Source organism: Argentina anserina, chromosome 6 (genome assembly GCF_933775445.1).
Source record: "Argentina anserina chromosome 6, drPotAnse1.1, whole genome shotgun sequence".
Taxonomy (NCBI): Eukaryota; Viridiplantae; Streptophyta; class Magnoliopsida; order Rosales; family Rosaceae; genus Argentina; species Argentina anserina.
The window spans coordinates 24,904,918-24,926,158 of NC_065877.1; the positions used below are offsets into that span (position 1 = coordinate 24,904,918).

The 21,241-nt window shown below is 37.8% G+C and overlaps 5 protein-coding genes across 5 annotated transcripts in view; 2 read left to right on the top strand and 3 right to left on the bottom strand.

Annotated features, from left to right (window-relative positions):
* LOC126798978 (uncharacterized) overlaps window positions 1-21,241 on the bottom strand; it is a 187,386-nt gene that overhangs the window by 9,640 nt on the left and 156,505 nt on the right. The window lies entirely within an intron of this gene.
* LOC126798979 (putative pentatricopeptide repeat-containing protein At2g01510) lies at window positions 2,645-13,266 on the bottom strand. Its single transcript, XM_050526082.1, has 6 exons — window positions 13,145-13,266; window positions 11,000-12,531; window positions 4,511-5,853; window positions 4,323-4,422; window positions 3,780-3,880; window positions 2,645-3,260 (listed from the first exon to the last, which is right to left on the bottom strand). Exons 2-3 carry the CDS (start codon window positions 12,521-12,523, stop codon window positions 4,900-4,902), a joined length of 2,478 nt encoding a protein of 825 aa, XP_050382039.1. The 5' UTR covers window positions 12,524-12,531; window positions 13,145-13,266; the 3' UTR covers window positions 2,645-3,260; window positions 3,780-3,880; window positions 4,323-4,422; window positions 4,511-4,899.
* On the bottom strand, window positions 7,016-7,806 carry LOC126798977 (BTB/POZ and MATH domain-containing protein 1-like). Its single transcript, XM_050526080.1, has 2 exons — window positions 7,713-7,806; window positions 7,016-7,585 (listed from the first exon to the last, which is right to left on the bottom strand). The coding sequence occupies exons 1-2, from the start codon at window positions 7,770-7,772 to the stop codon at window positions 7,259-7,261; spliced, it is 387 nt and encodes a 128-aa protein (XP_050382037.1). The 5' UTR covers window positions 7,773-7,806; the 3' UTR covers window positions 7,016-7,258.
* LOC126797146 (receptor-like protein EIX2) lies at window positions 14,758-15,498 on the top strand. The gene is made up of 2 exons (XM_050523820.1): window positions 14,758-14,992; window positions 15,080-15,498. Exons 1-2 carry the CDS (start codon window positions 14,758-14,760, stop codon window positions 15,496-15,498), a joined length of 654 nt encoding a protein of 217 aa, XP_050379777.1.
* On the top strand, window positions 16,840-19,655 carry LOC126798968 (ankyrin repeat-containing protein ITN1-like). The gene is made up of 4 exons (XM_050526070.1): window positions 16,840-16,917; window positions 17,070-17,512; window positions 17,642-18,057; window positions 18,294-19,655. Exons 1-4 carry the CDS (start codon window positions 16,883-16,885, stop codon window positions 19,407-19,409), a joined length of 2,010 nt encoding a protein of 669 aa, XP_050382027.1. The 5' UTR covers window positions 16,840-16,882; the 3' UTR covers window positions 19,410-19,655.

Below are 21,241 nucleotides of genomic sequence, written 5' to 3' on the forward strand. Positions count from 1 at the left end.
CAAATTAAACTTGTATATCCTTTAACTCTTATTTTTAACAGTTTTGTCCTTCTTTTTTTAACATTTTAGTCAATTCCGTTAGTTGACCGTCAAAAAATTCCGTTAAGCCGTTAAAATGCCTGGAATACCTCCGATTCAAATGAGATTTTTTTCTTTCTTTTCTCATGCCTTTTTTATTTTCTCTTTTGGCTTTTCTTGGTTTTAAATTTAATTCATCATATGTGCTATCCAATATATATAATTATAATCAACACAAATTATCAAATTAATTGTAAACAAGAGGAGAATTAATGACAATTGCTTAACATCAAGTTGGAAATAAATAATTTGAAACTATTTTTTCATCAAAGTATGGATAGCACATATGATGAATGAAATTTAAAAACAAGAAAAACAAAAAGAAAGACCAAAAGAGAAAATAAAAAAGGCATAAGAAAAAAAGAAAAAAAAATATTTGAATTTGGGATATTCTAGACATTTTAACGGCTTAACGGAATTTTTTAACGGTCAACTAACGGAATGGACACAATTGTTAAAAAATAAGAGTTAAAGAATATACAGATTAAATTTGAAAGTAGAAGGACAAAACTGTTTTTACACCTAAAGTATAGAATGTCACAAGTATTTAACCCTTAAAAATAATTAAAAATAAGTCTCAAGAGCAAAATTTTCAATACTAACTAAAAATGTCTATGCCGAGAAGGGAAGGAAGCAGAAGAGGAGGAGGAAGAGGAGGAGAGGAGGACCATCAGAGAGAACTAAAGGATGTGTGGCGGGTGAACTGACTATTGCTAGGTTTTTAGGGTTTATTATAACAAAACAATCACATGTACTCAATCCTATTATAATATGGTAGGCTTGGAAAACAATCTAATAATAGGATTAATAGCATATAAGACATAGTCGGGTTTCTCGGGTCTAAGGTTTTCTAAAATCTGAAGGACCAGGACCGGATCGGGTTAGAGACGAACCGGACTGGACCGGATCGGATAAAACACTGAATTTTGAGTATAAAGCCCGACCCGAATGGACCGGTTTGGTCTGGTTGGTCCGGTTCAGCGGGTTTTTGTTTTCCAATCGGTTTTTATGCCCAACCTTACTTGAGATCTTTTATCGACTTGGTCGCTATAAATCTGTAGCTCAATCCAAGTGTGCCTCCAAGTTTACAAGTTTACAATCACACCGTTTTCGATCAACGGGATTACTACATCTGCAGTCCATCCACAGTCCAATGGATTACTCTTCCTCCACCTCCTCAAGTCTACAAGTACACACCAGTTGGATTCATCTGCGATCTTCCCTACTATGAATGTAGGTCAAATCAGAGTGGAAGTATCACTCATCTTAATGCTGAGTATAGGTGCAAGGTGGTGCGACTAACTTGTCCTGAGGATCAGACGGGTTCATTTTTGAGAGAATATAAAGTGCAGATCTTCTCCTCTGAGACTAGTGAATGGATAGAGACAATTGTGTCGTTCCCCTCACCATTTCAATTTGCTCGCATACATCATTTCAGAAGCTATGCTAACAAGGGAATGCTATATTGGATTGGTCAGACGACTCATTGGGGTGATAATTTTCTCATCGGATTAAATCCTTTTAGCATCAACAACACTGCTAGTTTGTCTGGTGCTAGCAGCATCAATACTACTGGTGGTGACATTATTGATAACAACAATTGTTGTTTCATAGCATTATGGCAGAATCATGAGAATTATAAGTTTTGGCCTTTAGGGGTGTACAAAGGGTGTATGCGGATATACAAGTATGCTACAGCAACGCGTACTCTATATGTGGTGGACTTGAACGATGAAGAAGTCCGCCTGGATCAGATGAGGATTTATACACTGAATGAAGAAATGATTCCAAGTGATACTACGGTGGTCACAATTAAAGGTTTCGACCCAGATGATGATGATGATATTTTGTATCTGGTTAGAAGAATTGGTAGAAAGAAAGACATTGTCAAGTGCAATATTCGTACAGGGACATGGACGACGGTTGTGAAACTACCAAAGTTATTGGTATCTTGTGCTCACTTGCTGTTTTATGGTGGCCGACACCGGTTCCTACACTAGCACAACATTGATTTACCTTCTCTGTGTCCCCAGTTTCAAGGCCGGGTCGCCCAAGCTTGCTCTATGACATGAGGTTCTTGTCACACTGATCAAGTTTTGACGTAGATTCTGTGCTCATTTCTGAAATAAATACCGTTCATGATTGTCTGGAATTGCTGGTTATTATTACCATATTTGGTCATCTTGATTTATTGCTCTTCAATTGTGTACGTATATAATTCGGTTTTAGCTTTGCATTCGAATTCGAAGTTTTGTCTTGTAGAGTAAACTCAGTAAAGAATATGCCATTATGTGCAGATGAGCTTATTTCGAAGTAAACACAGATTTAGAATCATTTTCAAATCACGGAGAGCCTGTATATGACAGATGTCTCATAAGGTATCACATAAAGATTGAAGAAAAAATATCGTTGAAACCTTAAGAGACCCTCGACTTCTGTGAATACAATTTTTACTTTAGCTTGAAGCACAAAGCAAAACCAGTGGAATTGGCCTGCAGCAATACACCTATTCTAATATGTTATCTAATGACAACGTTAGCTAAGGAGGCTTTACCAAACAGATACATGAGATACATTATAAACTTGCCTCAAAAGATATGTTGAACATTTAGATTGGCTAGAGTACTAATACTTGGAGCAATCGCATTACCAAATGGCCTGTCCCCTTGGCGGTTTTACCATCAGAAAAGGACAGCCCCTGATCCTCGCAATTCAAGCACATCATTCACAGAAAATATCAGAAAAGGAACAGTTGGTCGTTTCAACCACCTGTGCAGTATGCCTTGCAGCAGGACGCAGGACGCAGGACACCAAGGTTGCAGATGTGCCTGGAAGCGAGTGCTTATATATGTAACATCATTTAAACCTGAGGTGGGCACAAATTGATCCATGTAATTATTTATTTTCTAAATGCACTAGGATTGTTTCTATTAGTATCGATTTCTCTCTCATGGCTTCCTACTTGCTACAACAAACATCCTTCTAAATTACCAAAACTAATTGCTGATTGATTGCAGACTCCTCATTTCAGTCCTACCTAGCCTGTATGATCCCATCGTGAGTGATAGTAGGCAATATATTCGAAGAAGCAAATTCCCCATAAGGCACACATACGGAAAACTGCAGAACTTCTCATCCTTAGCTGCAGAACTGCTAGATACTTTTCCCACCAGGGCAACCACCTGAAATGGAACATCATTTTGTTTAGCAGATAGGGTGTGATAACCTCAGCAACTATTTTTATATACGAGAATTGTCACCTAATGAGGTATCGTAAAATGGTCAGTTTGCCATTTTCTTCAGTAACCTATTAGATGGGGTGATGAAATTAATATGTTTAGGCATGTCCTAAACCACTCAACTGAAATGAAGAACTGGAGTTGGACAGAGTAAGAAATTTCAAATTTGCTAACAATCATATACAATTGAAGCTGGCATTCTGCTACCTTTTTATGGTGCAAGGACAACAAAACAAATTCTAGTGATGCAGAAAAAGCATATTGAGCTTACACACATAGCATAATGCCCAACAAGCAACATATGGAAGCCTACCATTCTGGTAGGCTAATTTTCGATCACCTTATATTACTCTAATAATGCTCATCTGCCAACACAGAAGGAAGTAACGTAATATGTGTAGTCATGTCACACTTCAAATAATATATTTTCCTGAATGATTGTGATTGGAACAATTTCTATACCTCTGGGGCCATCATATGCTGTAGAGAAGAAGCATAACTCCACTCATTGTCTGTCTTGTTCGATGATGAGAGGCGGCGGCTGGATTGGCAGAGCATCAAGGCTGGGTAGGTTGAGCAAATGAGATCAGAAGAGAGGACATTTTTGCAGAAAGAGAAATTATACCACTTCTATGAAAAAAATTGGCCTTAATCTCATTCATATAGAAGACAAACATAAAAGAGCTACTGTCCCACACTTTAAACCATTCTTGTTCTGATTCAACTACAGTTCTGTCATTTATATACATATGTATAGCCGTATAGGTTAATCAAGTTCTCCTGTATCGAAACTGGGGCAAACTATCTTTATTTTACAATGTTAATAATTTGATAACTCAAAACTCAATATTTACAATTACTCTGCGGACAGTCACAATTACCATATAGTTTCAGATACTTGCTGTTGAATTTTGAATGAAATTATGTTTCAAATGAATTTGATCAAGAAGTTATAAACAGAGAAAAGAATTGAAAAAAAAAAAAAACAAGTCTCCCTTATCTCACCATATTTTTCCGAATAATTATAATGGTGTCAATAGGCCCTTCCTAGCTGCATGCTTTAACTCCATTGTCCATATCAAGATTCAAAACCGTTTTTTTTTTCCTGCAAATACAGACCTTATATAAATTCAAACCCCTTGTAGCGAATTATGAATATTGAAGACTAACATTAGTGCCTGGAAACTAAGTACCACTTCAGAGGGAAAACCATCGCAAGCAAGCACAACACACCTTCAAATCAGTCACACACTCACATGTGATGCAACCACCAGAGAAAATAAAATTCAGAACAATCTCTTCAACGGCACCACAGATAAGACTGATAATTGGAAATGAATGTAGTGAAAAATGAATTCTATACAGAAAATAATTAAAACCTTCCAAGTACTCTGCCAAGGAGGAAAAAGCAAAAAGAAAAATCAAACTGAGAAGAAATATAGGAGAATCAATTGCATTCAAATGAAAGCTACGTTGCTCACAAAGATGTACGATATATTGTGCACTCACCAGGGAAGCTTTTTAAATATAACATGTGTGCATATACAGATAACATATGATAATGCCAAGTTGAGAAAAAATGTCACCAAAAGTCCCCACAAGAGCAAAGTCCATCTTTAAAATGATGGAACCTGCTGGAGTCTCGAACTGTTATTTCCCTCCCAACAATCTTCGAGATCACTTTGATTGCAGAATGGCAGTCTGTGCAAGCTCGTAAATTCTTCATCACCACTATAGGTGAACTTTCTGGTGTGCTGATCAATGCAAATGCTATCGCTAGGCGTTCACTGTGATATTTGAGAGACTCCAGTTTTCTATCCTCATCGTCATTGTGAAGGGCACAACGGGTGTCAGCATTGTATCCTTCCTTTTCCATCTCCTCCGCCAACTCATCAATTTTTGACATAATTTTTCCACTCTCTGAGTGACTATTATCATTCGCTGTAAATACATGAATCTTGTGTTTGATTTCTACCCAACTATACGCTGTCACCTTTCTCACTCCCCTCTCCCTCATCGCCTTCTTCACCTCCCTCAAACTCTCCCACTCACCTATTTCTGCATAAATGTTTGACATGTTGACATAAGCAGCTGCATCCCTAAGCTCAGCCATATTGAAAAGTCTGTTTGCGGCTCTCTCTGCCAATTTTTGATTCTTATGGATTCTGCACGAGCTTAGTACAGACGACCACATAATCTCATCGGGCTCAAATGGTATTTGAGCCATTAACTTCTCTGCTTCATCAAATCTCCCACTTCGACACAGCACATCCACGATTGATGTATAGTGTTCTCTCTTTGGAACAATGTTAGAGTTATGTATCAAGGAGTTGAAGTAATGTAATCCTTCTTCAACAAGCCCACAGTGGCTACAAGCAGTTAAAACGCTCAAGAAGCTAACAGAATCTGGTGAAAAACCTGACCGAACCATCCATTCAAACGATCTTAAAGTCCCTTTACCGTCACCATTCTGTGCATAAGCTGAGATCAGGGCATTCCAACATACAACATTTCTCTTTGGCATCTCTTCAAATGTCTGAAGCTATGTTGCATGGATACGGCAAGAGGAGGCGTGTCGCCGTGTCCGACACGCTCCGACACGCCGATACGACACGATACGCATTTTTAACGTATCAGACACGCCACGTGGCGTATCGCAAAATGTTGACTTTCGGATACGTTGACCGACACGCCACGTCAGCATGGATACGCCACGTCAGCAATTTGACAATTTAAAAAAAAAAAAAAAAAAAAACCTAAAACCTAAAACTGAAATCTCGTTTCAGAAACATCATTTTCTGCCTCTCACTCAGTTCCAAGCCTCAAATCTCAAATCGCAGGCAATACTGCTCTTGATCGGGATCTCTCAAGCAAAGGCACAACTGCACAAGTATATGATCTTTCAATAAAGGCACAGGTATGTGATCTTTCCTAATCATTGAGGTTCTATCATATATACTTCAAATGTTCTTCTATATATCTTGACGGGTAATATGGTTTTCAAATTCAACAAAGTGTTTTGATAACCTTGGCATCAAATCCCAGTCTTCATGTCATGTTTGTATCTGGGTCTTTCAATTTGTGCTCAAAGTCTTCAACTTTATACTGTGTGGGGTGTTTGTTTTATCTTTTTTTCATTTCAGGGTAGGGAGGAGGGCCTCTGTGTCAGGGTGTGCTCCTGTTTGTGTGAGAGTAATTTTTTTCATCCTTGCTTGTTGTATGCCCATCCTCTGCAGGTTTTCTTTGCACAGCTCTTGCTTGCAGACCTGAATAAAGATTTCAAAGGAATAAGGTGCCTACTTGATTTTGAGATTTAAATGCCAATAATAATATTACTACTTTACTAGAATAGGTTGAAACACAAAATGGTAGTTGCTTCTGTTTAAGTATCCTTATGGAGGCCCCAGTTCTTAATTTCATTACATCGTACTCTAATGTTGCTGCCCCCATTTTGTGAATAATTTATACTAGTTATATGAAGGTTACCTGGAAAATAACAATTGTAGCTAAACCCAGTTTGATAGAATCATTGGATAGTCTATAGTTGAACACATCAAGTAAAACCGTTGATTAAAATTAGAACGAGGAGAGTATTATTATATGTCACTTAAGCATACATCACATCCAGGGACCATATAATTAGACAAAGACAAACAAGGATCAAGCCAGCATGATGTATTACAAATTTGTACATAAGATGCTACTGAATCCAAAATCAAAACATCAATAGATAAAGCAGGAATTTGAATATCAGAACATTGCAACTCATACAAAAGTGATTCTCCATTCTGCAATGATTGATTACACTATATTTCTAGCACAGCTTTTTAGAGTTATTCAACAATCCACTTGAGCAACTTAATTCGTCCATAATCATCATCAACAATCTCATCTGGGACTGCTGAGGATGATGATTTACCTTTCATCTTTAAAAGCTAAATTCATTTTAAGTTATTAGTTAAACAAAACTGGAGAGATATAAAAGACTCACCTTGTAGATTTCCAGGTGTCGCAATGAATTTGAGGCACACTGCTTTCAACTGGAAACAGTGATGTTGTTCTGCCAAAGCTAATGTCGTTGCCACAGTGTTAATTGCTACATCCTTGCACAGACTCTCCTCGCACAGCAATTTTAACCTTTCTAAGCCATACCGATCTGCTGCAGCAAGCAGATGCTGAGCCATCAGAGTGGCAGCTCCATGAGAATTGATGCCAGTAAGATCCTCAATGTCAGGCAGTGAATCCCAATACATGAAATGAAGTAGAGCCTACACATGGAAAAGGGATAAATGCATTGTCAATCCTAGTATCCCATCTTGGTAGAAACATACAATAAGCATTAGTTGAATAATGACTTATACACATAATAACCAGAGAAAGAGATAGGCATCATACCTTAAAGACTGGAGCCTCTATGTCCTCAACATTTATGCAATGAAAGTTCTGGTCTTTCATAGGACCAAATAGTTTCTGATTATAATGTTTTACTTTTTCTGATTATAATGTTTTTCTTTCATAAATGGTCGACTATGACATCTGTTTCTATGTCGCTGTGCAATTGCATTAGTATGCGCATAAAGAAACTGAAGTGTGTTCGTAATTTACAGTTTTCAAGACTGGTGCTGTCAATGCTGCTGCAGGATCTGCATATGCAGAATTTGGAAATACCAAGGTCATTGTTTCAGTGTGAGTATATCTCTAAGAAATTCATACTCTTATTGAATGATGTCAGTCTGTTATAGTGGTGAATTAATTTGATAATTTGTGGAGTTTTTTTTTCCACTGTTCTTACTTTTTTGTTTTAAACTTTACTTCACTTGGCTTGTTTAGATTTGGACTGAGAAAGAGTAAAAAGGAAATGTTGTACAGTGATATAGGACTGAAACTGTGTAGGTAATTGTAGAATGATATTGGCTATTGTAGAGGTAGTGCTGTAGTGTTTGTCTAGATTGTTGATGTTGAGTATTGATTATTGAAGTAGAAGTAATTAGATGTGATGATTTAATTGTTGAATACTTTAATAGGATGAGTTCAAGTGTAGCATCAACCGAACGCAGTGTTAACACAACTGATGTGGGAAATTTAAGTGCTCCTCTTTGGAAATATGTTATTAAGCATACAGTGCTTGATGATGATGGAAACGTTGTCAAAACCGCAGGAGGAAATGTTAGCTGGGAATGTAAGTTCTGCCATGTGAGCTTCAATGGGTCACATTCTAGAGTTAGGTCTCATTTGCTTAAAGAAAAGGGCACAGGGGTCAGGATTTGTAGCAAAATCAATGATGATCAGAGTCAAGAAGTACATCATCTTCTATCCTTTTGTGAGCAAAAGTTGCGGGAGAAAGCTCCTAAGAAAGTTTCTTTGCCTCCTTCAAATTTCTCTATGTCAGGAAGTGGAACTTACTTTCCCTTGGAGGAGAGGGATGATGCAAGCAAAAAGAGAAGGGTGGTGAGTCCACATCTTACCAAAGCTTTCAAGATTGAAGAGAGGCAACAATGTGATGCTGAAGTTGCAAGATTGTTTTACACTAGTGGATTACCGTTCAATGTTGCAAGAAATCCTTATTACCGAGACTCCTACCTTCGTGCTTCACACATTCCGGGTTATACTCCCCCGGGGTACAATGCATTGAGGACCACTCTTCTTGATGATGAGAGGCGCCACATTGAACGGGTGCTACAACCCGTTAAGAAGACATGGAAGGAGACCGGTGTAAGCTTGTGTTCCGACGGGTGGACCGATGATCAACGAAGGCCATTGATCAATATGATGGCTGCTTCCACCAATGGGGCTATTATGTTAAAGGCAATAAATTGTGAAGGGCAATATAAAGACAAGCATGAAATTAGTAGATTGCTTTTGGAATCCATCAATGAGATAGGTGCCGAACATGTGGTTCAAGTGGTGACTGATAATGCCCCTGTGTGCGCTGCTGCCGGTGCAATAGTTGAGACTACACATCCACGTATCTTTTGGACACCGTGTGTGGTTCATACTCTCAATCTTGTTTTGAAGGATATATTGAAGGCAAAGTCACATGACCCGGGTGAGAGTGTAGAGAAAGAGTTGGGGTGGCTTACTGAAAGTGTTGTCAATGATGTGTGGTTTGTCAAGAACTTTATCATGAACCATGGCATGCGTTTGTCTATGTATAATGATCATTGTGCCTTGAAGTTGCTCACTATTGCGGAGACAAGATTTGCCTCTCATTTTGTAATGCTTAAAAGGTTTAAGGAGATGAAGAGTGGCTTGCAAGCTATGGTTATTAGTCTAAGATGGGACATGTATAAGGAAGATGATGTCAATAAGGCAAAAGCGGTGAAGAAGATGCTTATTGAAGAAAGGCTATGGGACCAAATTGATTTCATAGTTGCATTCATGGGTCCTATATATGAGATGATAAGGATGACAGATTTGGATAGACCTTGTCTTCACTTAGTTTATGAGTGGTGGGATGTGATGATTGAGAAAGTGAGGAATGCAATTTATAAGCCGGAATTTGCAAGTGTCTTAGCGGAGAAGGATGTAGAGGTAGATAGATTCTATAATGTGGTGTACTCCATCTTAATACATAGGTGGACTAGGAGTTCTACATCTCTTCATTGCTTAGCACACTCCTTGAATCCAAGGTATTATAGTTCCCAATGGCTTGAGGAGGTTCCTAATCGGGTTCCTCCACATAGAGATCCCGAGCTCAACAATGAAAGGAGGAAATGTCTTCAAAAGCTCTTTCCGGATTCCCAAGTTCGCAACAAAGTGATGGAGGAATTTGCCTATTTTTCATTGAACATGAGGGATTATTCAACACCCGAAGCTTTGGAGAATAAGTTTCATTTTGAGCCTATAATTTGGTGGGCAAGTTATGGAGCTTCTACACCACTTCTTCAAACTTTAGCTCTCAAGTTGCTCAATCAACCTTGTTCATCTTCTTGTTGTGAACGCAATTGGAGCACATATAGTTTCATATATGGTTTGAAGAGGAACAAGTTGGAGCCAAAAAGAGCTCAAGACTTGGTTTATATTCATACCAATCTTAGACTTTTGGCTAGGAGGGATCCTAACTACTACAAAAACAAGGACACAATGTGGGATCTTGCGGGGGATGGCCATGAGTCATTGGTGGAGGAGAATGTGGATATGCTAGAGCTTGCAACTTTGTCCCTTGATGAACCGGCATTAGAGAGGGTGATTTTCAATGATGAGATGGAGTCTTGAGGCCTAACTATATGGAGGTAAATTATATTTGAATATTTGTTCAATATGAGAAGATTTACTAGGTCCATATATAATTGGCTAACTTTGTAATTGTTGTGGTTTAAATATGTAGGTAATAAAGGTCATGGAGATAGTGCGGATTTCCTAAGCTATCGAGGCATTTTTATGACTTTTTGAGAAGTTTAATTTAACTACATTTTGAATACTTTGTAGTATGATGTAAAACTATGCACTTTGTCACTTGCATTTTTTGACTATTTGATGTTATTTCTTAAACATTGTTATGAAATTGATAAATTTTACAACTTTATAATAGTATTGTTAATTTATTTTATGTATTAAAAATATATATAAATATTTTTTATTTGCCGTGTCGGAGCCGTGTCGAAAGAGAAGCTTTTCAGATTTGCCGTGTCGCCGTGTCGCGCCGTGTCGTGTCGCCGTGTCCGTGTCCGTGTCCGTGCAACATAGGTCTGAAGAGCATCTTTCATGGACCCACATTTCGCATACATGTCTAGAAGTGCACTTGCAGGAAACACGTTGCTTATGAATCCTAACATGATGACTGATGAGTGTAACTGCTTTCCTAGAGACAGTGAAGCCAAATTTGCAGAGGCTCTCAAGATGCATGCAAATGTGGCCTGGTCGGGACTAATATTTACTCTGCGCATCTCATTATACAGTTCCAGGCCGTCTTCATGGAGCCCCTTCTGAACATATGCTGAGATGAGTGCAGTCCACGGCACCGTACTTCTGACAGCCATACTAGCAAATATTCTTCTTGCTTCAGTAAATTTGCCACATTTGCCATACATGTCAACCAAAGAATTTCCAACCTGAGGTTCTGAGTCAGCTGTTGCTACAATGGCCTGGGAATGGATCTGCCGGCCCACATTTATGTTCATAGTACTCGCTGCAATGCTCAACATGGTTGCAAAAGGGAATTGCTTTCGGTCATTTTTGGTACACTGCAATTTACGGAAAAAAACAAGAGCCTCTTTGAATTGCCCGTCCCATACATAGGAGGAAATGATTATATTGTAAGAAATACAATCCAATTTTGGCATCTCCTCAAAAAGTTTCCTTGCTTCAACCACATAGTCATGCTTTGAGTAGAAATCGAGCAATGCATTTCCCACAAAAACATTCCAAACAAAATTAGTCTTAACAACTGAACCATGAACCTGAAGACCAAAAACAATGTCATCTAAACTGATACCAGCACAAAGTACTGCTGCAAATGTAAAGTCAGAAGGCTTGTAACCCAGATTTTGCATTTTAGCAAAGAGGTTAATAGCATCTTCATTCAACCCATCCTTCGAGTACCCTGTTATCAATGCATTGAATGTAACAGCATCTCTCTCAGGCATTTCCTTGAAAACCCGAGAAGCAAAAGCCAGGCAATGTGATTTGCAGTAGGAATCAACCAAAGAATTACAGACCATGAGTGTAGAATGATATCCCAATATAAGGATATGACAATGAACCTGAACTAATTCCTTTGTAGCATCCATGTTGCTGCATCCAGATAATAGAGTTGCAAAAGTCACATAATCTGGCTTAGTTCCCCACCGATGCATCTCACGATACAGTTTAAACGCTTCACGGTATTGACCAGCTTGTGAATACCCACCTATCAATATCGTCCATGTAACAGCTGTACGCTCAGCCATGCTATCAAGCAACTCTCTGGCCTTAGAAAGACTGCCACAGTTGACATAACTGGAAATCATCAGGTTTACTGAAAAAGTATTCTTCTGAGGCATCTGCTCAAACACCTGCCGTGCTTGACATAACTTGCCTCGTTTTAGCAAGTCATTGAGCTGAAAATTAGAGCGGTAGGTGTTGGGATCAAAGCCCGTCTTGATGATGCGGGCATCTATGAAACTTGGGGGGTTCAGGTGGAAACTGAGGAGTTCTTTTGGTTTTGGGGATTCAGAGACTATTAAACTTGCACATTGTTTTATCAGGTTTGATCTAAATGCTGTCATGGGTTAAACTGTGGAAAAAAGACCAGAACAGATAGTAAAGCACAGCTCTTTTATTGCAATGAAAATCAAAGCAGTAGTAATGTGATGATTTGAGTTGCATACAAAGCATAAAAAACTTCATTTACTCCTTTCTATTTTATTTCAAATAAGAGCAAATTTCAAGCTTTTATCATAACAACAAAATGAACACTACAAAGTGCCAACCCCCTAATCTAATTTCGTTGTTTGGTTCCATCCTAACAAAACCTCCAACCCGAAAAGCACTGTATCCTCCAAGTGAAGCAGACATACACACAGAGCAAATTGGCTGCTTAAATATTCAATTTTGATGCATTACCAAAGTTCATCTCACTTACCAGTTACCAGACAATACCCAAGTAGCTTTTCCATGAAATTTACTAGATAACATTAAAGGAAAACAAGAAGAAAACCATAAACAATGCATTTGGGTCGCCAGACATTCATACTCTTAAACTTTCAAAGCTTAATATTCAAAATACAAGGTGAAGATTTAAGAAAGGAACAACTGAAACAATTTCTTTTCATTTTGCATCACTTTCACCGCAAACAATCAAAAGCTAAGAAACTGAAGAAAGTGATAAACCGGAGAAAGAATTTGACCTTGGGATTTTGGAACCGCCTGCAAAAAGCCACGATTGCTCCCTCTTTTTCTTCTTCTTCTTCTTCGCCTTCCTCGTTGGGTCGTGTAAAACCTTGAAACTTTCATTGGTGTTTCGAAATTTTCATTTTAACTGTTCTGCCTATCTGGCGGCCTTAGCGGGGTATCCAAATGTGATAGAGCATTTTAGCTAGAGCATTTTATTTCTAATCTTTTATGGGTGCGACGTGAGAGTCACAGTAACCTCGTTGAGTCGTTGTGATATGAGACGTGTTGGTGATGTTGTTGTGGCATTGTTGTGTTAATGTTGTTCAATACGAGTTCTTTTATTTAAGTTTACTCATACTAACTGTGAAGCTGACCGGATTTGTGTTTACAATTCCGGTGTATCAACTAATGGTGCATGAGGTAGTGTTGCAGGTACTTCACAGTAGCTGTGACAGGAGGGGAAGCAGTGTGTGACAACTGAGAGCTATTATTGATTATAGTTTTCCCAAGTTAGTCTTTGGTGAGGCTTGTGAGAGTGACAAATGTATATTTTAAACTCAAAATCGATAATTAGCTGTTGTAATGTAATTTTAATTTTATTGAAATTATTTTAGAGGATTGAAATCCTTAATTATGAAATTTTATTCTTCAAAATTTAAGGATGTTACCGTGGATCTCTCGTATAATGTTTTCAGAGCCCTTGTCTTCCATCTGTGCAACTTCTTTCGATGCGCATAGTACATTGAGTGTTCTTGACATTTCTCACAACCTATTGAGAGGGGAGCTTCCTAATTGTTGGATGCAATTTCAATATTTGTTGGGAATAAATTATCCGGGAAGCTACCAAGCTCATTAGGAAATTTAGGGTGGATAGTTGTATTAGCAAACTACTTAAAAGTATCAGACAATAATTTAGTTTATAAATAACTCACTACTTAATTTGATAAAGCAAATAAGGGTCAAATGATTACAAGTTGCCACATGTCATCAAATATTTTACTTTTTACCCTCTTTGACCCATAGTGTTTGCTACTATCAATAGAGAGGTTATCTGCTATTGTTGATTATAAAAACTAACTGCTACTGTCGAATTAAAAATTAACTGCTATTGTCGACTTGGAAGACACATACTACTGTCGACTTGGAAGGTACCTGCTACTGTCGATTAAAAAACTAACTGCTACTGTGGTTTTTGGTGAGAAAAATTCAAAATTTCAAAATTTCTCAAAACATATGCAATATGGTACTTAAATGAAAGCCCATGACATAAGGAACAACTTTATATATTGGCATACCTCTAAAATGCCGGTGGTTGGGCCTAGAAAACTTAATTTTCTGAAAAAAAAAAACTAAAAAATGAGCACAAAGAAATTTGTTAGATCTATGAGTCATATTTGGTAATTATCACGAAAATATGGGTATTTAGATATTTTTTGCATTAATTAATTAATCAGTTTTATTTTACTTATTATTTGAGTTTGACCTTATGTCTTAATTTGTATAATAAATATGAAAAGTGAGTTTTTAGTTATTTAGTACTACTAATTAATTTTCTCTAGTTGTATTGCGTCTCCACGAAAACAACTTTTCAGGAGAACTGTCTTTGGAGAACTGTACTGAATTAGCGATGGTTGTCGTAGAAAACAATAACCTTTCGGGAATGATACCAGCATGGATTGGCGAAAGCCTAGCCGACTTGGAGATTCTACGCTTACACTCCAACGAGTTCAATGGAATCATACCTTTGTCCCTGTGCAATCTAGCCTCCATTCATGTTTTGGACCTTTCACACAACAATATTTCAGGAGCCTTGCCACATTGCTTTTACAACATCTCAGTTTTGGCTGGTGATATTACAACAGGCAAGGATAATACAATAGAACTAGCGTGGAAAGCAATATAAATTGAGTTTTTGGGACAAATCTTATGAGAAGCATTGACATGTCTAGAAATTATTTGGTTGGCGAAATTCCAGAGTATAACAAGTATGACTGAGTTGAAATCCCTCAACTTGTCAAGAAACCATATGAGGAGAAAGCTTCCTGCAGACGTTGGTAACATGAAGATGTTGGAATCTCTTGATTTGTCAAGAAACATTTTATCTGGCAACAATCCTGCAACTTTTTTGAGATTAAACTTTCTTGGAGTGCTGGACGTATCGCACAACCAATTGTCAGGAAGAATTCCACCAGGCACCCAACTTCAAAGTTTTAATGCTTCTGCATATACCGGAAATCTTGCACTTTGCGGACCACCTTTGATAGCAAATTGCTCAGGAAATGGAACAACTCAAGCTGATGATATCAAGGAACATAATAATGATGGTCTCATAAACCTGGGATTCCTTATCAGTGTTGGGATTTATTAGTGGATTTTGGATGGTCTGTGGCAGTTTACTGCTGAAGAGCTCTTGGAGAGTTGGAGATACGTCTATTTCAAATTCTTGGATGATTCAAGAAATTGGATTTATGTCAAATTGACTGTGTACAGGGGAAAATTGCTGAGGGGCTAGACTTCAAAGATAAATGGTACGCAAATGTAAACTACACTAATTTTTTTTTTCTTGTGTTTATTTGTCTGCCTATATATACTTATAGTTTGTAACACTCTTTTAGAAATACAGTTTTTTTTTAACTAGAAATACTGTTCATTGATTGTCATGCATTTCTTTTACTATGATGTTAGGAAATCATTGGGGGAAATGAGGCTGATTACCCCAGGAGCAGAGGATATTCAAGGCTTAATGCATGTGTGGATTAGCTTTCAGCAAAATATAAATCTTGTGCTTGATTGATTATCTTGGGAACTGTATGATTGATGTATCACAGTTTTCAAGATATGATTGTAACTGTATATGTGCTGGACTTGAATGATGAAGAAGTGTTTTTGAATTAGATGAGGGTTTATACACTAAATGAAGAAATGATTTCAAGCAACATTACGGTGGTCGCAATTAATGATTTTATTTGGTATCTGATCAGAAAAATTGGTAGAAAGAAAGAAATGTCTGAAGTACAATATTCGTACAAGGAAATGGTTGACGGTTGCTGAAATACTGAAGTTAGTGGCGGCTTGTACCCGCTTCATGTTCCATGGTGGTGGCCAATTATCTGGAATTGCTGGCTATTACTTGTTAGCATATTTTCTTGTCTTGATTCATTGCTAAAACCTTATTTGCTTGCTTTGATTATATAGTATATCATTTCAATGCGCATGTATATTTTAGACTACATCATTCCTAATTGCATCGGGTTATTAATTAATTGTTCATTTGTAGGTTTAGGGTGGCAGATACTGTAGTTGATTCCTTTCTTACGTCTCTGCCTACGTTTATATACTGTTCAAAATCACTTGTTTCTAGATTCACACGTTTTGTGATCTAAGCTAAAGTCTCCCAATGGGCTTGTGTCTGTGTGTTGGGGCCCTATATGTCGTTTCCTGAGACCTTATTATCCAAAGCTTCACTTTCAGTTTTGTTTCCTCACAGTTGTTGCAATAGCTTTGTCCTTCTATGAGTTTGTAGCAACCACGATGCTTGCTTCCGGGAAAGAATGTAATTCTGGAGAAATTGCTTCATGAAATTTTCAAACCAACAACTGCCGCTGAGATTCATGGTAAGTCCTTTTTTGAGCTCTATCATTCTTGTCCACGGCTTGTATTTTGGTTTCTGATTTTTTTCTATTATATTGTCTGATACTTATATAGATAATAGAGATTTCTTAGTCAACACGTAATTTCTTTGAGGATTGTCAATGCATTTCCACCAAGAAGGTGCGAAGACTTACATGTTAGACTTCTTTCTTTGTCAACGTTTAGTTTCCAAGCAACTTCCAGTTCATAGCTATTTATAGTTGTTTGGAAGCGGTTCGTATACTTATTGTCCTCTATTGTGCAATTAAAGTAGAGTCTTGAGGAAGTTTTAATTACAATGGATTCTAGACTTTTAGTGGCAATCAAGAGAAACGATATACCCTCATTTAGCCAGTTGGTCAAAAAAAGCAAAGGAATTCTTGAGCAGAGAGAAGCTGATACCTGGAACACACCATTACACCTTGTGTCAAAGTTTGGTCATGCTGACATGGTGTCTGAAATTGTCGCATTGCGCCCTGATATGGTTGCTGCCGAGAATAAGGGCCGGGAGACTCCTGTTCATGAAGCTTGTCGAATAGGGAATGCTGAGATCTTGAAGCTGTTACTATATGCCAATCCTGGGGCAGCTCATAAGCTTAATACCGAAAGGAAGAGTGCCCTTTTCCTGGCTTGCAGCTGTGGCCATGTTGATGTGGTGAATGTCCTACTGAAGGAGCCTGGGATGCTGGATTTGCTTGAAGATGGAATTGATCACACTTGCATTCATGCAGCCGTGTCCGTTGGACACATGGGTAAGTAGTATGATTCTCGTCTCTCCTGTACTACACATTCTGATATGAAACAATGTAATTTATTTAATATGTTTGATTTATGTACTCAACTTTTGTTCTGCACATACTGAAATAGTATTGTTGGTGCAGATGTTGTCAGAGAATTGTTAAGTGTTTGTCCTGGCCTTGCAAGGAGAATTGATGAGAATGGAAACTCGCCATTGCATTGTGCATCTGAAAAAGGACACAGAGAGATCACCTGGGCGCTCTTAAGGCTCGATACAAAACTTGCTCAGCAATACAATAACAGTGGTCACACACCACTGCACTTGGCAACAATAAACTACAAAGCTCCAGTCATTGAAGGGTTTGTCCTCATAGCTCCTGCATCTTTTCAGTTAGCCACAAAAGATGGAGAGACAGTGTTTCACTTGGCTGTGAGATATGGCCGATATGATGCTTTGGTTTTCTTGATCCTTATCTGCAATGGTATGAATCTCTTTGGTCGTGGAGATCGTTATGGAAACACCATCTTACATCTTGCAGTTTATGGAGGACAACATCAGGTGAGATATTATTGTGCTTTAAACCATATTGTTTGGATTTTCACCTGGTATTCTAAATACAAGTTTATGGAACAAATGAAATTTTTGTCCTTTAGTTAAGTTTGTGTTGACCACAATATGATGCTGATATAAGATTGAGAGAATTTTATGTCTTCTTTTAAGTACTACTTTGAAATATATTAAAGTGTTTGTGTATCCAAGCATCGCTTATAACTGTATATTCACCTTTGTTCCAGATAGCAGAGTACATCCTCAACAAGACACGGGTGGAGATCAACTCTTTAAATTGCAGAGGACTCACAGCACTTGATATTCTTGACCAGGCAAAACAAAGTCAAGAAAATCAGCATCTTGCAGCAATGTTCATGAAAGCAGGAGGTAAAAGGAGCATGGAGTTGTTATCTCAATCAGGAAATGCTAGAGGCCATGCAGTGACTCTCCTTGATAACACACCAAAAAGAGCCCAATTCGTTACGAAGCATGAACTGCAGTTGACCACTAAGAATCTTGAAATAGGTTCTTCCCCTGCATCATATTCCCCATCTAGTTTTACATCACCCATTTCCAGGAACTCATCAAGCTTGCCATCACCTCAGTCTAGCCGGTCATCGCCTTATCTGCCATCACCCCAGACTAACAACTCTTCGCCTCAACATCCAGTAAAAAATGTATTTGACAATAAAGCTCAAATGCCAGACCCTGTCTTGTCTCCCATGGTGACACAACACAGGTTTCCTAGTGAGAATTTACTGGAACCCCGAAGGAAGCATCAGAAGGCACATAGAGAGGCGTTACAAAATGCCAGGAACACTATAATACTAGTTGCTGGTTTGATCGCCACAGTTACTTTTTCTGCTGGTATCAACCCTCCTGGAGGTGTTTATCAAGGGGAACTGATGACAGGGAAGTCAATTGCAAGCAAAACAACAGCTTTCAAAATCTTTGAAATAAGCAATCATGTTGCGCTATTCACGTCACTCTCCATAGTGGTTGTGGTAGTCAGTATCATCCCATATCGGAGAAAACCATTGACAAGACTATTGGTGGTTGCTCACAAGGTCATGTGGGTAGCTGTTGCATTCATGGCAACAAGTTATGTTGCAGCAACATGGGTGATCCTGCCCCATAATGAGCGTGAAGAATTAGTGTTTGTAGCTTTACTGGCTGTGAGCATTGGCAGTTTGGGAACAGCTTTTATTGGTCTTACTGTGATGCTAGTTAATCACTGTTTGAAGAAATCGAAGTGGAGAAAGGAAAGAAGAGAAAGAGGAGAGGCTAATGCAGACCTGGAAACGGGAAGCCAAAATTCAGACATTGAGAGCACCAACAAGAAGGGATATCACTCATACTGAATGTTCCATCTTCCAAAAGATTTACAGGTATATCTTGGTTTCCAAGTAAGAACGCACTTGATTTCTATGAGATTAGTCATTTGATAAGTTTTTTTTTTGTTCTTTATACCAAATATGGTCATGGGGAAGCTGTGAGGCCTCGGACCAAAAATAAAAAAGAAGCTGTGAGGCCAAGTATGTTAGATTGTGTTTTGCACTGTATTCTTTCCTCATATGCTTTGGAAGCTTAATGATTGAAAGCAGCCATAATAGTCATGTACTTGTTACTCTTTTTTATGTGAATATAAGATGATTTACAGAAATTTTGTTCCCACTGGAGACTTGTGATTATATACTCTTTTCATTAGATTTTGTAATAACTGCGGTAAAGAATCTTGCAAATAAAACGAAGTGCTGGTCAGATATGATTTTAGACAGAAGATCAAGTCAGTGGCGGATCTAGAGTTCAAAAGTTAGGTGAGCGGAAATTTTTTTCATCAAGCATAGGAAAAAAGTTATATTCCTTCGTTTTTTTTTTTTACTTAGACTTTGTTGGTTTAGTAGCTAATGAATTTAGGCAAATGCATTTGTTATCAGAAGCTGCCAAATTTTATTATGTCAAACTCATAAGTTACTTGACACAATCATGCACGCATACAGAACTTATGGAATGAACCAATGTATTGGTTATTACCTGTTGAATTTAAACAGCAAAGCAACAAATAATGAAATACCTCACAAGTTTACTAAGTGGAGGGTAGGTTTTTACCCAGCAGAAAAATAAAACTAAGCTGGTGCAATCAAAGTTTACCCAGCAGCCGCTGGGTGTGGTTCCTCTTAGATTCGCCTCTGGAATCTGGATCAAGCTGCTATCTTTTTTTTATTCAAGGTGGTCAGAAAAAAAAATTATGATCAAGCTAAGTTGAAGATGGTAAAATGGGTAGAAAAAAGAGATAAAAAAGACGATAAAATGAATCTTTATGAGTCTGTCATTAGTCTTGTTTCCAAATTGACTCAGGCTTTTGCAAATTTGTACATTTCCTCCTTGGTTGGCTAAACTATCTACTCATTAAAACTGGGGCTTCAATCTTAAGATAGCATTTACATACTTGGTTAGTTGGTTTTGCTTGCATTACAAGCTTATCTTTCGATTAGCTTGGAAATAATTTCTTTAAACTTTTACGTGGTTGTCTGATTAATAATGAAGCATGCATGCCTAAAAAGTCCACAAAAAATCACACTCCAGAGAAGCTTCCCAATGCCAGTAGTACTCAGATTATGGTTTGTGGTCCAAAAAGTTGTTTCTAAGAATTCATCTCCATCAGTAACATAAATTCATGTGAATAATCTGCTAACAGTATGAACATAATTTATAGAACACACTTGATTATACAAGTATGGAAGACTTTACTTAAGGTTCCACATAATTATTCTTTATTTTACCAAATGATCATTGTTATGCCTAGTCTATATGTTTTGACAGTGATAGTGTTAACCTTGCAGTAGTTGGCTTTCTTTTGTACTGTCATAAGCTTAAGAGAAATTTAATGATCGATTCCAAATGTTCTTACTGTTTAATCCTTAGAAAACAAAAATTATCAATCTAGATTCTCTTAGAGAATTAAGTTGTGCGATAGTTTTAGATCGAAGTCAGGTTTACTTGAGTTGACTTATGTACATACAACAAGCTCTTGTCAACGTTGACTCTTATAAGTACTTGCCTGCATTTGCATTATTGCATATTTCGTCCAACTTTAGCGATCAGTCTAGAAGGATGCCACAAATGTCAAACGAAGTTTCTTAGTAGACTTGCTGTAATTTCGGGTCCCAAATTCTGGTTTTCCAGGAAGCTA